The sequence below is a fragment of the Lentinula edodes genome (assembly GCF_021015755.1).
Source record: "Lentinula edodes strain Le(Bin) 0899 ss11 chromosome Unknown C8R40scaffold_3, whole genome shotgun sequence".
Classification (NCBI taxonomy): Eukaryota; Fungi; Basidiomycota; class Agaricomycetes; order Agaricales; family Omphalotaceae; genus Lentinula; species Lentinula edodes.
Window position 1 is genome coordinate 522,100 of NW_025764309.1, and position 12,787 is coordinate 534,886.

At 45.4% G+C, this 12,787-nt stretch overlaps 5 protein-coding genes across 5 annotated transcripts; 3 read left to right on the top strand and 2 right to left on the bottom strand.

The window, feature by feature from the left end:
* The first annotated feature begins 657 nt into the window (after positions 1-657).
* On the top strand, positions 658-1,783 carry C8R40DRAFT_1082931 (uncharacterized protein). The gene is made up of 4 exons (XM_046227218.1): positions 658-850; positions 920-1,042; positions 1,096-1,535; positions 1,587-1,783. The coding sequence occupies exons 1-4, from the start codon at positions 764-766 to the stop codon at positions 1,630-1,632; spliced, it is 696 nt and encodes a 231-aa protein (XP_046090797.1). The 5' UTR covers positions 658-763; the 3' UTR covers positions 1,633-1,783.
* A 485-nt stretch (positions 1,784-2,268) lies between these two features.
* C8R40DRAFT_1082933 (NAD-aldehyde dehydrogenase) lies at positions 2,269-4,693 on the bottom strand (the record flags this gene model as incomplete). The annotated part of the gene is made up of 17 exons (XM_046227219.1): positions 4,494-4,693; positions 4,383-4,429; positions 4,137-4,326; positions 4,014-4,086; positions 3,892-3,962; positions 3,806-3,835; positions 3,669-3,750; positions 3,586-3,614; positions 3,370-3,526; positions 3,251-3,314; positions 3,012-3,187; positions 2,840-2,960; positions 2,739-2,770; positions 2,668-2,679; positions 2,556-2,616; positions 2,468-2,509; positions 2,269-2,404 (listed from the first exon to the last, which is right to left on the bottom strand). The coding sequence occupies exons 1-17, from the start codon at positions 4,607-4,609 to the stop codon at positions 2,271-2,273; spliced, it is 1,437 nt and encodes a 478-aa protein (XP_046090798.1). The 5' UTR covers positions 4,610-4,693.
* A 274-nt stretch (positions 4,694-4,967) lies between these two features.
* Positions 4,968-5,431, top strand: C8R40DRAFT_1234128 (uncharacterized protein). The gene is made up of 3 exons (XM_046233353.1): positions 4,968-5,126; positions 5,181-5,290; positions 5,345-5,431. Exons 1-3 carry the CDS (start codon positions 5,019-5,021, stop codon positions 5,361-5,363), a joined length of 237 nt encoding a protein of 78 aa, XP_046090799.1. The 5' UTR covers positions 4,968-5,018; the 3' UTR covers positions 5,364-5,431.
* Positions 5,432-10,484, bottom strand: C8R40DRAFT_1082944 (uncharacterized protein). The gene is made up of 17 exons (XM_046227220.1): positions 10,385-10,484; positions 10,241-10,331; positions 10,066-10,189; positions 9,350-10,013; positions 9,180-9,298; positions 9,028-9,128; positions 7,759-8,977; positions 7,535-7,703; positions 7,437-7,479; positions 7,208-7,386; positions 6,781-7,157; positions 6,486-6,734; positions 6,354-6,432; positions 6,233-6,297; positions 5,972-6,178; positions 5,695-5,920; positions 5,432-5,636 (listed from the first exon to the last, which is right to left on the bottom strand). Exons 3-17 carry the CDS (start codon positions 10,075-10,077, stop codon positions 5,488-5,490), a joined length of 3,858 nt encoding a protein of 1,285 aa, XP_046090800.1. The 5' UTR covers positions 10,078-10,189; positions 10,241-10,331; positions 10,385-10,484; the 3' UTR covers positions 5,432-5,487.
* A 439-nt stretch (positions 10,485-10,923) lies between these two features.
* C8R40DRAFT_1140351 (uncharacterized protein) lies at positions 10,924-12,787 on the top strand. Its single transcript, XM_046229472.1, has 7 exons — positions 10,924-11,107; positions 11,158-11,381; positions 11,439-11,513; positions 11,565-11,983; positions 12,041-12,122; positions 12,179-12,334; positions 12,390-12,787. Exons 1-7 carry the CDS (start codon positions 10,963-10,965, stop codon positions 12,438-12,440), a joined length of 1,152 nt encoding a protein of 383 aa, XP_046090801.1. The 5' UTR covers positions 10,924-10,962; the 3' UTR covers positions 12,441-12,787.

Genomic DNA, 12,787 nt, shown 5'->3' on the forward strand with positions numbered 1-12,787 from the left:
TACTCTGATCTCTCGCACCAGTAGTATTTCTAGTACTTTGGCTCTGTGCTCTCGTGGTCTGTTTCACATTGATAGCGGTAATACAGTCAATTCGACATCTTATGCGCAGTACCATCTCGTCCTAGCAAATTTGTCAACGCGCCTGTTCAGCATTCAACGGACTTGTTGACACCATCTTTGATCCATCAACGTCAATACCATAAATGAAAGATCTGATCGTTCACAAGAACTCGCGAGGTGGACGATTCCGAACTACAACTGGGGCCCTTGTTGCTTGTTAATATCATGGATAGCTTGCGCCGCGCCTTGTCCCAGGGACGAGGGTAAGTAATACTATTTCTTCTATATAGAACTACTATTGTTCCACCTCGAGCTTGCTTAAGGACGCTCAGAAACTATCAATAAACGTCATCACTTCATGCCGAACTCACCGTGTTGACGCGGAAGGTTTCGAACTCTGTACAAACCACATCAGTTGACTGTTGACCCAGTTGATGTATTCTTTGCACAGGAATTGTTTCATGTTGCAGTCAAGACAACTCCCAGGGTATCCATCTTCATTACATGGAAAAATTGGCCGTTGTCCGATGTGTGCTCTTGTGCTGATAGATAAGTATCCTTATGGCTGTCCTACACGTGTAAGATCTTGATTTTTGAACGCGTCACTTTTCTGGATTCTTCTAGCTTTCCAAATCTCGTTTTGTTTTGTATATATAAAAGCCAAATACATACTTCTAGCCACCTCTTTCCTACCTTCCTCTTCATGTCATCCAATTCTGCGAGTTCCCCCGCGACGAGAAGAAGGAGAGCCCAAATAGCCTGTAGGAACTGCAGAAAGCGGAAGATCAAGGTAAGCCGCGCGCAACACCGCTGTTTGTGCCTATCGTAGTCCTAATATTGTTGATCACGTCTCCTCCAGTGTGTGACCAACGAGGAACCTCCTCACAATCCTTGCGAAAGATGTCAGAGGAAAGGGCTGGCGTGCGAATACGTCGCAGTCGGTGAGCCTAGCCCGCCGTCGACTCCCGCATTAGAGCACGCTGTGAGTCCAATTGCACCTGGGACATTTAGTGTAAAATATAACTGCTTACTTAGGAACACAACCGTCTTCCACCTAACAGTCAGGGATATACTTACGCCAGTCATTCACACTTACCGGACTCTACATACTCTATGGAATCTAGTCTGCATAATCAAATGACTGCCAGATATCCGACTTACCCTGATATGGGATCCCCCAACAGTTCCGCACATTTGAACCCCCTTCGTTTTCCGTCTGATCACCAGAGTCCTTGGCCTGTCTCAAACCCGAATGCTGGGATGCTGGCTAGCCAGGCTGGACCCACATTTGATAAATCATACTATCCTCCAGATTATCTGGCATCATCCGGTTCAAACCTATCTCAGTGGAATCATGCACATGATCCCATGCGCTCAAATGCATTCGATACCAGGCTTCAATATTATCCACATGTGCCCAATACGCAGAATACTGCACTTTATGGCTCCCCTCAATCTTATAACTCAATGCATGGGTGAGTACCGCACGGCAGCCAAAGGGTTATATCTTTATTCATAATTTTCAGTTGCTGGTGCGGGCAAGTACCCTGTACTTGCGGTGGTCGTCGCTGATCGACGAGGCGTCGGATTTTTTTCACTGGAACATCATCAATATCATAATTTATAGTACTGTCAAACCCCTCAACATAGTACGCATACTTATAGACACTGTAATACTATTCCAATTAATCGCCTCACAGGCCAGCCAGTTCGCAAAAACGTCCAACAACGCATGCCCGAATCCAACGGCATTTTCTGTTCCTCAAGGGGAGAAGATTAATTCTTTGTGATATGTCATGAATACGAAACACTGTGTACTTAATACCTAATTGTACGTTGCAAAAGAAGATATACATGCAGTAAAGAGGTGGAGTGGATATACCTACTGACATAAACTGCATTCAAATCTGGAATATGTGGCTAACGAGCGAACTTTCTGACTCAAAGAGGCCATTGGAGTTTCTCCCCGATATTCCAGTGCACGGCTATCCAACAATATTGATGAGCTCGAGGTACCGTATGGTATAATCAATAATCGGAAACGTGCCTTTGACCGACGTATACTCCTCCAGAGCGTAACTTCCGAGTTCGCGACCTGAGTGACATTGTAATTAACGCCTCTGAAACCAAATATCTGTCCAATATCCGGTTGACTCGTACCTATACCTGATTGTTTCTTCCCCCCAAAAGGCACATTGTTACTTAGCAGGTTATATGAATTGACCCAAACCTATAAACAGAATGCTTGAAATCCTGATAGACCCCGAGGCAGTTACGTCGCTCAGATCACGTACCGTTCCAGCTTCTAGGAGGCCAGATACTCTCATACATTGACTGGCATCAGCTTGATTCAGGGGAAAGTTAAGAGGTGCATCAAGTGACATGAGAAGGAGAAATGCTTCCTTACTGGAATGCAGGCCAGCACCCAGACCATAAGTGGTGTTGTTAGCTGCATTTGGATTAGGATAGATTATACGAAGATGAGTGATTCCTACCTAGGGCTACAGCCTCTTCTTCCGTTTTGAACCGGCCAATACTCAAAACAGGTCCAAAGATCTTTTAGGACAATAAAGCATCAGATGCCTTATAAGGTTAGCTGCGACGTACTTCCTCCTTGACCTATAAAGATCAAATATATCGTTGAGTGCCATGAAAGAACAAGATCAAGGAGTACGAACAATTTTCATGTCTGAACTGACATCTGTAAAGACTGATAATGGATGACAGAGGCAACGATGATTAGCGGTTGAAGTTCAAGATATCACTGGTGACTGCATACTTGTAGGGTCCACAAAGAAACCCTTGGTGTTTCTCCTCTCTCCTCCTAGAACAACCTTCGCTCCTTCAGCTTTTCCAGCGTCGATATAACCCCATACTCGATCAAATTGAGCCTTCGAGACCTACAGTATCACATCAGTTTGAGCATCCCCTCCGCCACAAAATTTCCTAACCAAGGGACCTCCTCCAGTCTTTTGGTCAAAGCCGTTACCAATGACGGTCTCCTTGACTGTTGATACCAAAACGTCGATGAACTTATCGTAAACGGTGTCCTGGACGTAGATTCGAGATCCCGCAGTACAATCTTGGCCAGTATTGTAGCAAATACCCAACGCGGACCAGGCAGCAGCTATGTGTTTGCGCAGGTGAATTGAATTAAACTTAAACTTCCATGCGTGTGCAGATAACTGACCTTGTTGGAGATCAGCAGACTCAAAGATCAATTGTGGAGACTTTCCGCCAAGTTCCAGAGAGACCTGATGCGGTATTGGTGGTGATACGCAAGAACGGTATCAGCAGCTCAGGACACACCTTTTTGAGATTGGACTTCGCTGCAGCTTCCATAATTTTCCTACCGGTTAAGGTAGATCCAGTGAATGCAATCTTATCGACGTCCGGGTGGGCAGAGAGCGCTGCACCTCCGACCGAACCCAGAGAAGGTACGGTGTTGATAACTCCCGGGGGGAACCTGAGGGTACGTCAGTATTATTGATTCGACAGACCAAAACCACAAAATTTGATCAGTACCCGGCTTCGACTACTAGTTCGGACAGTTTCTGTGGTTGAGTTAGTCGCTTGAAGTGAGGAACAGTGTATATCAGTAGAATTACCAAAGCAGTGAGAGGAGTAAGTTCAGAGGGTTTCATCACAATAGTGCAGCCTACTGCCAATGCGGGGGCTACTTTCCAAGCCCTATGCAAGAGGTGAGTCAATCCTTTGTTGAAGCACAAAGCAAGTTTGACCGTACCACATATTGATCGGATAATTCCAAGGGATACTAGTAAATGCAAATTCCATGAGAACTAGTGATAATATGAGGAGCATACTCAGCACATCTGCCCACAAACCCCAATTGGTTCATGACGAGTGAAAGCCATCTTGGATTTGTTGTCCACTTCGATAGTCTATGAATGATTGAGGCTAAGTAAACCGAGCTTGAGCGAGCAAGCCGTTACCTGACCAGTGACTTTGTCGGCCCACCCAGCATAGTACCTCAAACACTGGATGCTATCTCCGATATCGAAGTCTCTATCAATGATGTGAGTTGCGTTTCACAAACCCCACAAACAAGTACTAACCTAGCTATGGCGACCGGTTTTCCATTGTTCAGAGTTTCCAGTTCAGCTAATTCTTGCGCATCCCTTTCTATCAAATCAGCCAGTTTGTTGATCAAGCGAGACCGCTCCCAGCCAGTGACATTCTTTCCCCAGGACGTTTTGAATGCCTTGCGGGCAGCAGCTACGGCAACGTCGATATCCTTCGAAGAACCTATTATGATTATGTTTTGATGAATCCAACTGGTCGAGAAAGACTTTTGAACACACCTGCCACAACGCTCGCAATGATTTCTTCTGTAGCAGGGTTGAAACATCTTGAGAAGTTCGGTATCATGAGCTATATTATTGAAGAAGGACTAAAGGATAAAGCAAACATACTGTATGACTTCTGAAGAGTCCACAGAAGGGACAAATTCGTTGTTAATAAAGAGGCCAGTGGAAACGCTGATCTCTTTGTTCAAGGCGGGTACAGGTATTTTTACGGTGTTAGCCATAGTATCGAATCGTTCCACCGTTTGGGAAAGAAGGGAAATCGCTGGTTTGACCTTTTAAACAGCGTCATATGCTGGCATATGCTTATCCTTCTCACAAGAAGCATCAGATAAGAGGAGCAGATAAGTAAGTAAGCCATTCAAAGGGCATTCAAACACAGATGCAATGCGGACTCTGTCTTTTCAAGTGACTGCCCGTCTCTTTGAGAGCTACTGCAGTACTCGAGTACTGTTTCAATAGCCTGAGGAACTCGATGAAAATAACTAGAAATTTCAAGTTCAAGAACGCGTTGAGTCACGTAACGTCACGTGCCACATTTATATACGGGCGACCTCGGAATTGAGTCTCTTCAGTTAAACTCTATAGACGACGTCCTCCTAGACTTTTAGACCTTAGATTACAATATCTTCAATGTCCCTCGCTCTTGCATCTCGCTCTGCCGCTCGCGCACACTCAGCTGTTTTCAGGCGCCAACTTCATGCTAGTGGCGCTGTTCGTTCGCCCCACGGTGAATACCACGTAAGTATTTTTTTCTACACCTGGGCCTGGTCTGGACTGACATTTCTATTATAGCATCTCCCTTTCGCCTGGCCTCATGACAAGAAAGCTAGCTTTGCGCTCAAATTGACTGCTTACCTTGGGATTGGGTTCGCCATTCCATTCATTGCTGGAGCTTATCAACTGTGAGTCTCACACTCAACTACCGGTTCTTCTTTATTGATTCCTGTTGCTTGCAGCAAAAAAGGGGGTGCTTGAATGCGATGGGTTTTTTGTATATATGGTTGTCGGATAGTTGTAGATCACTTCAACTGAACAATGTGATATTACTTGTCACGCTCTCAAACAAATCAATCCGAACATTTTAATCCCTTCCAATTGTCTACTTCGCCTTCCTCCAGCAATCACACGTCCGAGCTAAAAACCCTGGGTCGCCCTCCAACGCATACAGGCCAATGGATGACGCAACTTTGGCACCTGATATACCAACCTCATCTTGCGTAGAAGCAAGGATAACATCATGTACAAGCACTATTCAACACGTTCGTGAGCTTGTCCGCTATGCTTCAACACTGTTCCATTCACTTACCAAGATATTCATTGGATTCCTTGACAAGTGAAAACTTTTCACAGCCTTTCCTCTGTAATAGCTCGAATAAGATTTTTGTTGGATGATGCGACAACGTCTGCAGTGTGATGTGGCGGTCGTAGAATGGTTTGAAGACCTTTTCAAAAAACGCATCCGATCCAACCGGTGAATATTTATCAGAGACATAAAGTGCACCAAGAATAGATTCCAGAAGGTCCGACAACACCTTTGAAGGTAATGAGCCGCGAATCAATCAACCTACGTGGGGTTTTCATACCTTTGGAGATTCAATATTGTGCCAGAATTGACCAGCAGGACGGCCTTCTCTTTCGGCTGAAGTGTATTCTTCGGTTTGAGCTCGTCTCAGTAGATACTCATACTCGCGAATATCGTGGGCGAGCTTGTCAGATTCAAACAAGAGATGCTGATGCAAACCAGAAGTAACACACACAGCCGCCAGAGCAGCGTTCGAAACCATCGCGCCCTGTAAAACGGTCACTATCTAGATTGCTATTTGACCCAGATTGTCAACGCTCACTTTTAATAGGCTTAATAGTCCAGGACTCATTTTATGATGGCGATGAAAGACGTGGCGGACCACCACTAGAAATGAATGGCTAGTAATTCGTTTCTCCAATAGTATAGCGATAACCACGAACTAAAATCCAATATTGCATCCCCGATGAACTCGAGACGCTCGTATGTTGTTGAATGGACACCGGTTTTCGAGATATGAGTCTGGCCTTCCAAAATCAACAACCGTTGCAACTCCTGTACAAAAATGCACGAACTAACGCCTGAACCAAGAATTGTGGTCGTTTGAACCGGCAACCTATCACTGCTTCGACTGCCTTGATTGTGCTCGAAGAGATCTCTACCGAAACGTGTTCGAAGACCTTTTCTACTCTCTGACCAAAATCAGACCATTTCTCGATGCCAGGCAGGGGAAGATTCAGAGCTTTAGCAGCTTTGAGCGCCACATCTGTGCCACCAGATAGAAGTGCTGCACCCATGATCGCTTCAACTACGTCCGCAAGTGCCTTGGATCACATTAAGTAGGCGCGTGAAAGTGTAAATATCATGTACCTTGTCACCAAGGCGTTGCACTGGTTGTGAACGGGTTCTCGTCTTTCTGGGGCTTTGTTCTCTACCTGCGACGGTCGAGCCCGTTCCACTCTTTATCTCGCTGGCGCTACTTAAATTATCATCATCCGAACCAATGTTTGCTTTCATATTCGTAAAATCTTCATTCGTGTTCCTCGAAGAAATTTCAGGGGGGTGCCATCCCTTGAAACTGAAAGGCCTCGACTGAATGAACGCAGGTAGACCAACTGCAACGGCGTTCCTCAACAGGGACTTGTTAGCAATGATCGCTTGCCTGTAGTTATGCATGGAAGCCTCATCAGCCTCCGGATACATCACAAAAATGTAGATAGACGAAAGAAGCTTCAAGAACGCATCTCCTGTTGATACACCATCAGCCGGGCGAATTTCTCAATGAAGATGAATTTACCAAGCAACTCCAAGCGTTCATAGTCATATTCGATACCAGCTGATGGCGCTGAGATAGCAGCGTGCAATAACCCCTCTGATACACAATGACTAAGAAGGCCAGCATTTAACTCCTTCACGAGTAGAAAATCATCGAGTCTCCGCATTATACATGGGAGTAACAGCGCTGTACGGAACGTACTGAAAGTCTTCGTGAGGGATATAGATCAGTTGAATACTGGTTAATTTACCTTGCAGGAATGGTAACCTTAGCACATAACTCTGGGATCAAGTCTATCTCAGAAATAAGGTTGAATAAACCAGCAGAAACAAAAACGGGAATACGAACACTTATGCTGCGAAGTCGATGGTGTAAAAGGGGCTGCAGCAGGGTTGAGTCGATCTATGAAAGAAGGGAAAAGTGATACTTCTAGTAAAGGTTGTGTGTAGTCTTTTAGGCCCTCAAAACCTCTTCGGTGCGCCTTGCAAAATTCGACAAGATTGTCATATTCCTGGAGCTATAGCGCTTGATCAATGAGAGAAGTTCAACCCGAAGATTTAGAAGGCATTCACCTCCGGATCCCGAGGTTTGCTTAAAGGATTGAGATCTAATCTAATCTTGACTGCATCATATCTTCTAGTGTACTGAGTCCATCTGTCCTGAATGAGCGCATCTTCTGTGTCGATCATTAGAGCCTCCAGACTGTCGTAATTCAGCGGCACGATCCAATTTTCGACGGTGGCAGATATTAAGTCCCAGGATATATGGCTGGAGACATCGAGAATGCCCGAGCGCCAACTGGAATGAAGGGGGGCATAAAGAGCAAGGGTTTCGTTAAGGGCGGCCGAGTAGGGTTTGTTCAGAACGCCCCGCCATAATTGATTATTGTATGAATGTATATCCTGCAGCTGATGTTCGTTCACCATGAAAGGCTCAGCACGAGTCAAACTGATTCGAGTCGGTAAACCTGCAAAGAACACATTGAACATCGGCACATCGGGCAAGGGCTGCCGTGTCAATAATAGAAGAGGGGCGTGGGGGGGTATTGTGTTTGCACCGGATTCAATTGAGATTATCACTGGATAGAGACGATTCAAAGAACCGAGGGAAAATAATGCACTGTTTGACCAAAAAGTTGGTAACTTTTTACCGTAAACCCGAGTTCCCACGACTATGGGGTCAAAGGCAGGGAGTATGTCACTGTCAGGCGGAATCGTCCAGTTTTTCGGGAACACGCGAGAGTCAAGAAGACCGCGCTCGTAAAGATGGGCACAGGCGTCGTAAGACGCCAAACGACGGGCTCCCGCTTTAGTGGAACTGGGAGTCGACCACGACTGCTGTACGTCCTGAAATTGACCAGCTGCCTTTACGCGACAAACAAAACGGCCATCATCTTGAATATCGAAGTCAAACATAGGGTTGTACAAAGACTCCTCATCACCCGATTTGCCGTCGTCAACGGCAAGAATATGCATGGCATTCATGGCATCCTGAGGATACAATCTACTGCCAGTCGTCGGGTCCTTGATGAAAGAGTGTTCAGATTCTTGTTCGCTGTCAGAAAGATAGGGGTCTCCATTTGTGTAAGGAATTTCACGAGCGATGGAGCTTTGAGGAGTCCGACAGAGAACATTCATCCATGCACGGACTCGAGTATTGGAGTTCGACAGATGTGAAATAATGGCGGAGTGCACTGGGTTGCCACGCTCGACCATGGTTATGAGATGACATTCGCTTCCAGAATGCGAAAGAACATGTGCATGCGATAACTGACTATCGAAAAGGTCAAATCTGTAATGATGTGAATCAGTACCGAAGTATATCGGTTTTGAACCCCTTACTGGATGATGACCGAAACCTTCGGTATGTCGAGGTCCTCGATAGATTTAGTTGCTATGAGTAGATTATAAAATCCGTCTTTCAAATGAGTGAGTACGTCGTCCTGATGGAGTTTTATGGTTAGTTTGTGAACGAAAAAGATAAAATAACAAACATAAGACGACGTGTCGAGACTCCTAGCACCAACCAGAACGCATACCCGCAGAAATCCAAGCTCAGACTCAAGCATTAACAATAATTCTTCTAGTATGTATGCAACTATACGCCGGTGAACTACGGCACCATTTGAGCACAAATGACACCAGAATGGATGATAAGATTCACCGAATACGACGCCCCGAAAGCCATCACCAAGATCCTGACAACATTTGAGTATCTGAACCAACTTCAATACCTTAGGAGTGAGATTGAAACCCGGGGAGGTTATGTCGATGTTTGGGGATGTAATTTTACAGCCTTGAAGGAGTTGATGAACCTCCGAAGAAAGCAAATGTATTTGTTCGCTCCCGCGTCTCCATACCAGATCAGCAGCGCATGACCCAAGTTGAGGCAGCGTGTGCTGGTAATCCTTTAAAAGACGTCGCACGCATGGATCGGTTGAACTGAGCGAGCGAAGCTGTCGGACTAATGGGGTTATTGGTGATGAATGAGGCGTATCGTAAGGAACGATGGTTTCTTGAACCAAGTACGACTGGGCCAGACACTTTGTACGTGTTTCGGCAGTCAGACCATAGATCTTACAAAGCAATGTAGCTTCCAGGACGAGCGAATCGAACGTTACGTTTGAGCAGGAACTGGGAGTTTCAAAAATACCGGCAAGAATGAGGGGCCTTGACAAAGGGTCTAAAACGGCATAGAAGTTCTTGATGATACGAACGATTGGGTGGGCGATGCTTGAAACCTCATTACATGAAGGAATATTTCCTAGTACCAAAGATCCGATGCGTTTCAATTCGATCGAACCATGGGTAAGGTCGCCAAGGAGTGACTATTAACAGTCAGTAGATGACTAGAACAAACGCTGAAGAGTAAGTACATACAAACGAATTCATAATCACGACTTTCCTCTTGCTCTGTTTGAAGTTGGATCCGACTGATTCATAAGTTACCACGTCGACCTGGGGAATGGTGGTATGTAAAGTGCGTTCAATATCAGAAGGGGCGCTGTAGGAAGTCTTTTGAGTAAAGTAGTAGAGATCATGGTATGACTCGTACTCTACTACGACCACAGGATATTCGATATCCTTAGTGTCTTGTCGATCTTCCCAGATTCTAAGTATGTATTTTGCAAGAAACCCGACCGCAGCTGGGTCAAGAACTTTGTTAATCTAGTGAAGCGTAATTCCTTAGCACCCATACCATCACTATTCGGGGCTGTGAAGATGGCTAGATAAAGAACGTGAGTATCTGATGAATTGAACAGAGGGAAAACCGACTGTTTTCCCTCAATGCAAACCCCAAAACTTCATGGCCATCGGCAGATTCAACAAAGCCCGAGAGTTCGGATGATAACTGTTTGCGTTTGCGCGAGTCAGATGGAGAAGTCTCATGGTGGCGCTTTGAAGGACCAGACGACGTTTCCCCGGCCGACGAAGAATCACCATTGGGTAGAACTGCTTCATTGCTTTCCAATCCGGATGCAGTGAGGTCAGGTCCACCAATAGAGGCTCTTCGACCATCGCCCTTTGGATCATGACTTGCTCTCCATTTCTTTTTCCAGACCTCAAGCATTGTGTATAAGCAGTGTATAAGAATGAAAAGAAAAATAATTGATTAATGTCGGCCCTCCAGCCGAGGTTGAGTAGGCGCCCTTTTACCGACATCGGCATATTAATCTAATCGCCGTGCCGCCGACACCGAGCAGGTCAACATTGCAAAGCGCTTGATTGAACTTTCTGCAATGACTTGCTTACATCTTTACTACCACACTGTGGAATATGCTCTCTCTTGACCCCTTCAATCATGAATCGATAATTGAATCAATTGGGAGCCAATTAAATGACAATACAACTTCTCGCACCTCACCCAAGCGTCAACGTCTTCCTTCGTCCCTCTGTTTACCAGATCGGCTTCCTAACAGTTGTAGGTCTCTTTTATTGATGTATTCGGTCTCTATTCACTAAATCTTTCAGCTTTTATACAGCGTGAAGCCGAAATGGCTGCTCCAAGGGCGATTCTAAGACAACTCCGGCGAAGTCCCTCCCCTCCGTCAGAGGCTGACGATCTTGACTCCGAAGACGGGAGACATACACGAAACCCTAGCTCTGCTTCTACAGAGTCTACTTCTCCTTCAGCCTCTCCCTCCAGATCTAGCTTGGAAACCCAAAGAATTAACTCGGCCTGGAAGGAGCCCCAAGTATGTCGTAGTTCACTCTGTCATCTCAACACTAGCACTTACAGCATTCTTCCCAAGCCTTTTGAAGTCCTACGTGCTGTTGAGAGGAAAGATTTGATTTACCTCATGGAAATCAGAGATCGTGCATTTCATGTGAGAATACCAGTTGAATGAGTTCGTGGACCACATTCCCATATTCGCCAGCTACTTCTTCGTAAATGGGGAGACGTTACGCCATTACTACATGCTATGCGGATAGGAAAGTCGCATAGAGATGTTGCGATCATCCTGTTAGGCTCTTTCTCCCGTTACATCAATCATTTGGACGACTCAGAGTTACAGAAACCTCGGACGAAGACCATTTTGAAAGCTTTACGCGCGAATCTCAAACTCGCAATTGACGTTGGATTAGCGAAATCGCAAAGCGACCTCACAGCGTCATTCATGCAAACTTTGATCATGTCTGAAGGTGACAAGTGGATACATGCTCAAACATCCAATGTAGTGATTGCTCTACGAGCTGGTACCGCGGGCGAACCTGTGAAAACAGCGGATGCTGCTGTCAGAAAGTTTGCTACCAAAGAGTTAGGAAAAGCCGAGCTGATAGCGTCTTTGGAGGATTAGTAAGTGAGGCCATGAATGTTATATCTTTACAAATCTTACATTTGCATCTCCTTCAGTATAGCAAATGCTGTCATTGATCTCCTACTACTTGCTGCATGGACGTTGGCGTTGGAGACAATCAATGGTGACCCTATCCCAGTGCTCATTCTCGGTACATACTTCATCATCGCAATTCTCACCCCGTTTCTTACTAGATATCTTATTTCGCCCGAGATGATCGTATGTACAAAGCCCTCGTCGAACGATTAGAGAAGAACGAAAAAGTGATACGTCAGTCGCTCAGTCGTCGGCTAAAATGGCAACTAAGGGTTATGAAAACCGCTCTGGAAGGCAGGACAACAACATACAGGGTACGCACTCAATCATCCTGTTTTTTTATGTCAGATACCCAAGCTTTCTGTATAGCGGAAAGTCGAAGTCCTTGCAGAAGAACTGGACCAAGGCGACGGCGTTTAAGAAGATAAACAGGTAGTGCGATTATTTTTGTTTTGGTCAAACCTGGGCCTGCTCAGAGCCTTGCTCGTAAAAGGTGCCCTGCTGGTCAAAGTACACATCCAGTTGTTTGGCGTATCACCGAGCATACATTATTGTTTTTCTCAAACTTGAGTCTGCTCAGAAAAGGTGCCCTGCTGGTCAAAGTATGCACAGCCAGTTGTTTTGGCGTATTGCCGAGCATACATTTCAATCCCACAAGTCACTATCTCAGAGTGCTATGTTTTTCTCTTTATGAGACCGTACCAATAGCTGTTGCCTGTGTTCATAATGATACAAGTTGGGGATAGTCAATGAAAATTATTTACTGC

Coding starts and splice junctions, on each gene's coding strand:
- C8R40DRAFT_1082931 (XM_046227218.1), top strand. CDS start 764: ATGTCATCCAATTCTGCGAGTTCCCCCGCGACGAGAAGAAGGAGAGCC. Junction 1,043..1,095: donor CTCCCGCATTAGAGCACGCT/GTGAGTCCAATT, acceptor CTGCTTACTTAG/GAACACAACCGTCTTCCACC. Junction 1,536..1,586: donor TCTTATAACTCAATGCATGG/GTGAGTACCGCA, acceptor CATAATTTTCAG/TTGCTGGTGCGGGCAAGTAC.
- C8R40DRAFT_1082944 (XM_046227220.1), bottom strand. Junction 6,298..6,353: donor GGATGCAATATTGGATTTTA/GTTCGTGGTTAT, acceptor ATTCATTTCTAG/TGGTGGTCCGCCACGTCTTT. Junction 6,179..6,232: donor GACTATTAAGCCTATTAAAA/GTGAGCGTTGAC, acceptor ACCGTTTTACAG/GGCGCGATGGTTTCGAACGC.
- C8R40DRAFT_1234128 (XM_046233353.1), top strand. CDS start 5,019: ATGTCCCTCGCTCTTGCATCTCGCTCTGCCGCTCGCGCACACTCAGCT. Junction 5,127..5,180: donor CGCCCCACGGTGAATACCAC/GTAAGTATTTTT, acceptor TTTCTATTATAG/CATCTCCCTTTCGCCTGGCC.
- C8R40DRAFT_1140351 (XM_046229472.1), top strand. CDS start 10,963: ATGCTCTCTCTTGACCCCTTCAATCATGAATCGATAATTGAATCAATT. Junction 11,514..11,564: donor TCAGAGATCGTGCATTTCAT/GTGAGAATACCA, acceptor CATATTCGCCAG/CTACTTCTTCGTAAATGGGG. Junction 11,984..12,040: donor ATAGCGTCTTTGGAGGATTA/GTAAGTGAGGCC, acceptor CATCTCCTTCAG/TATAGCAAATGCTGTCATTG.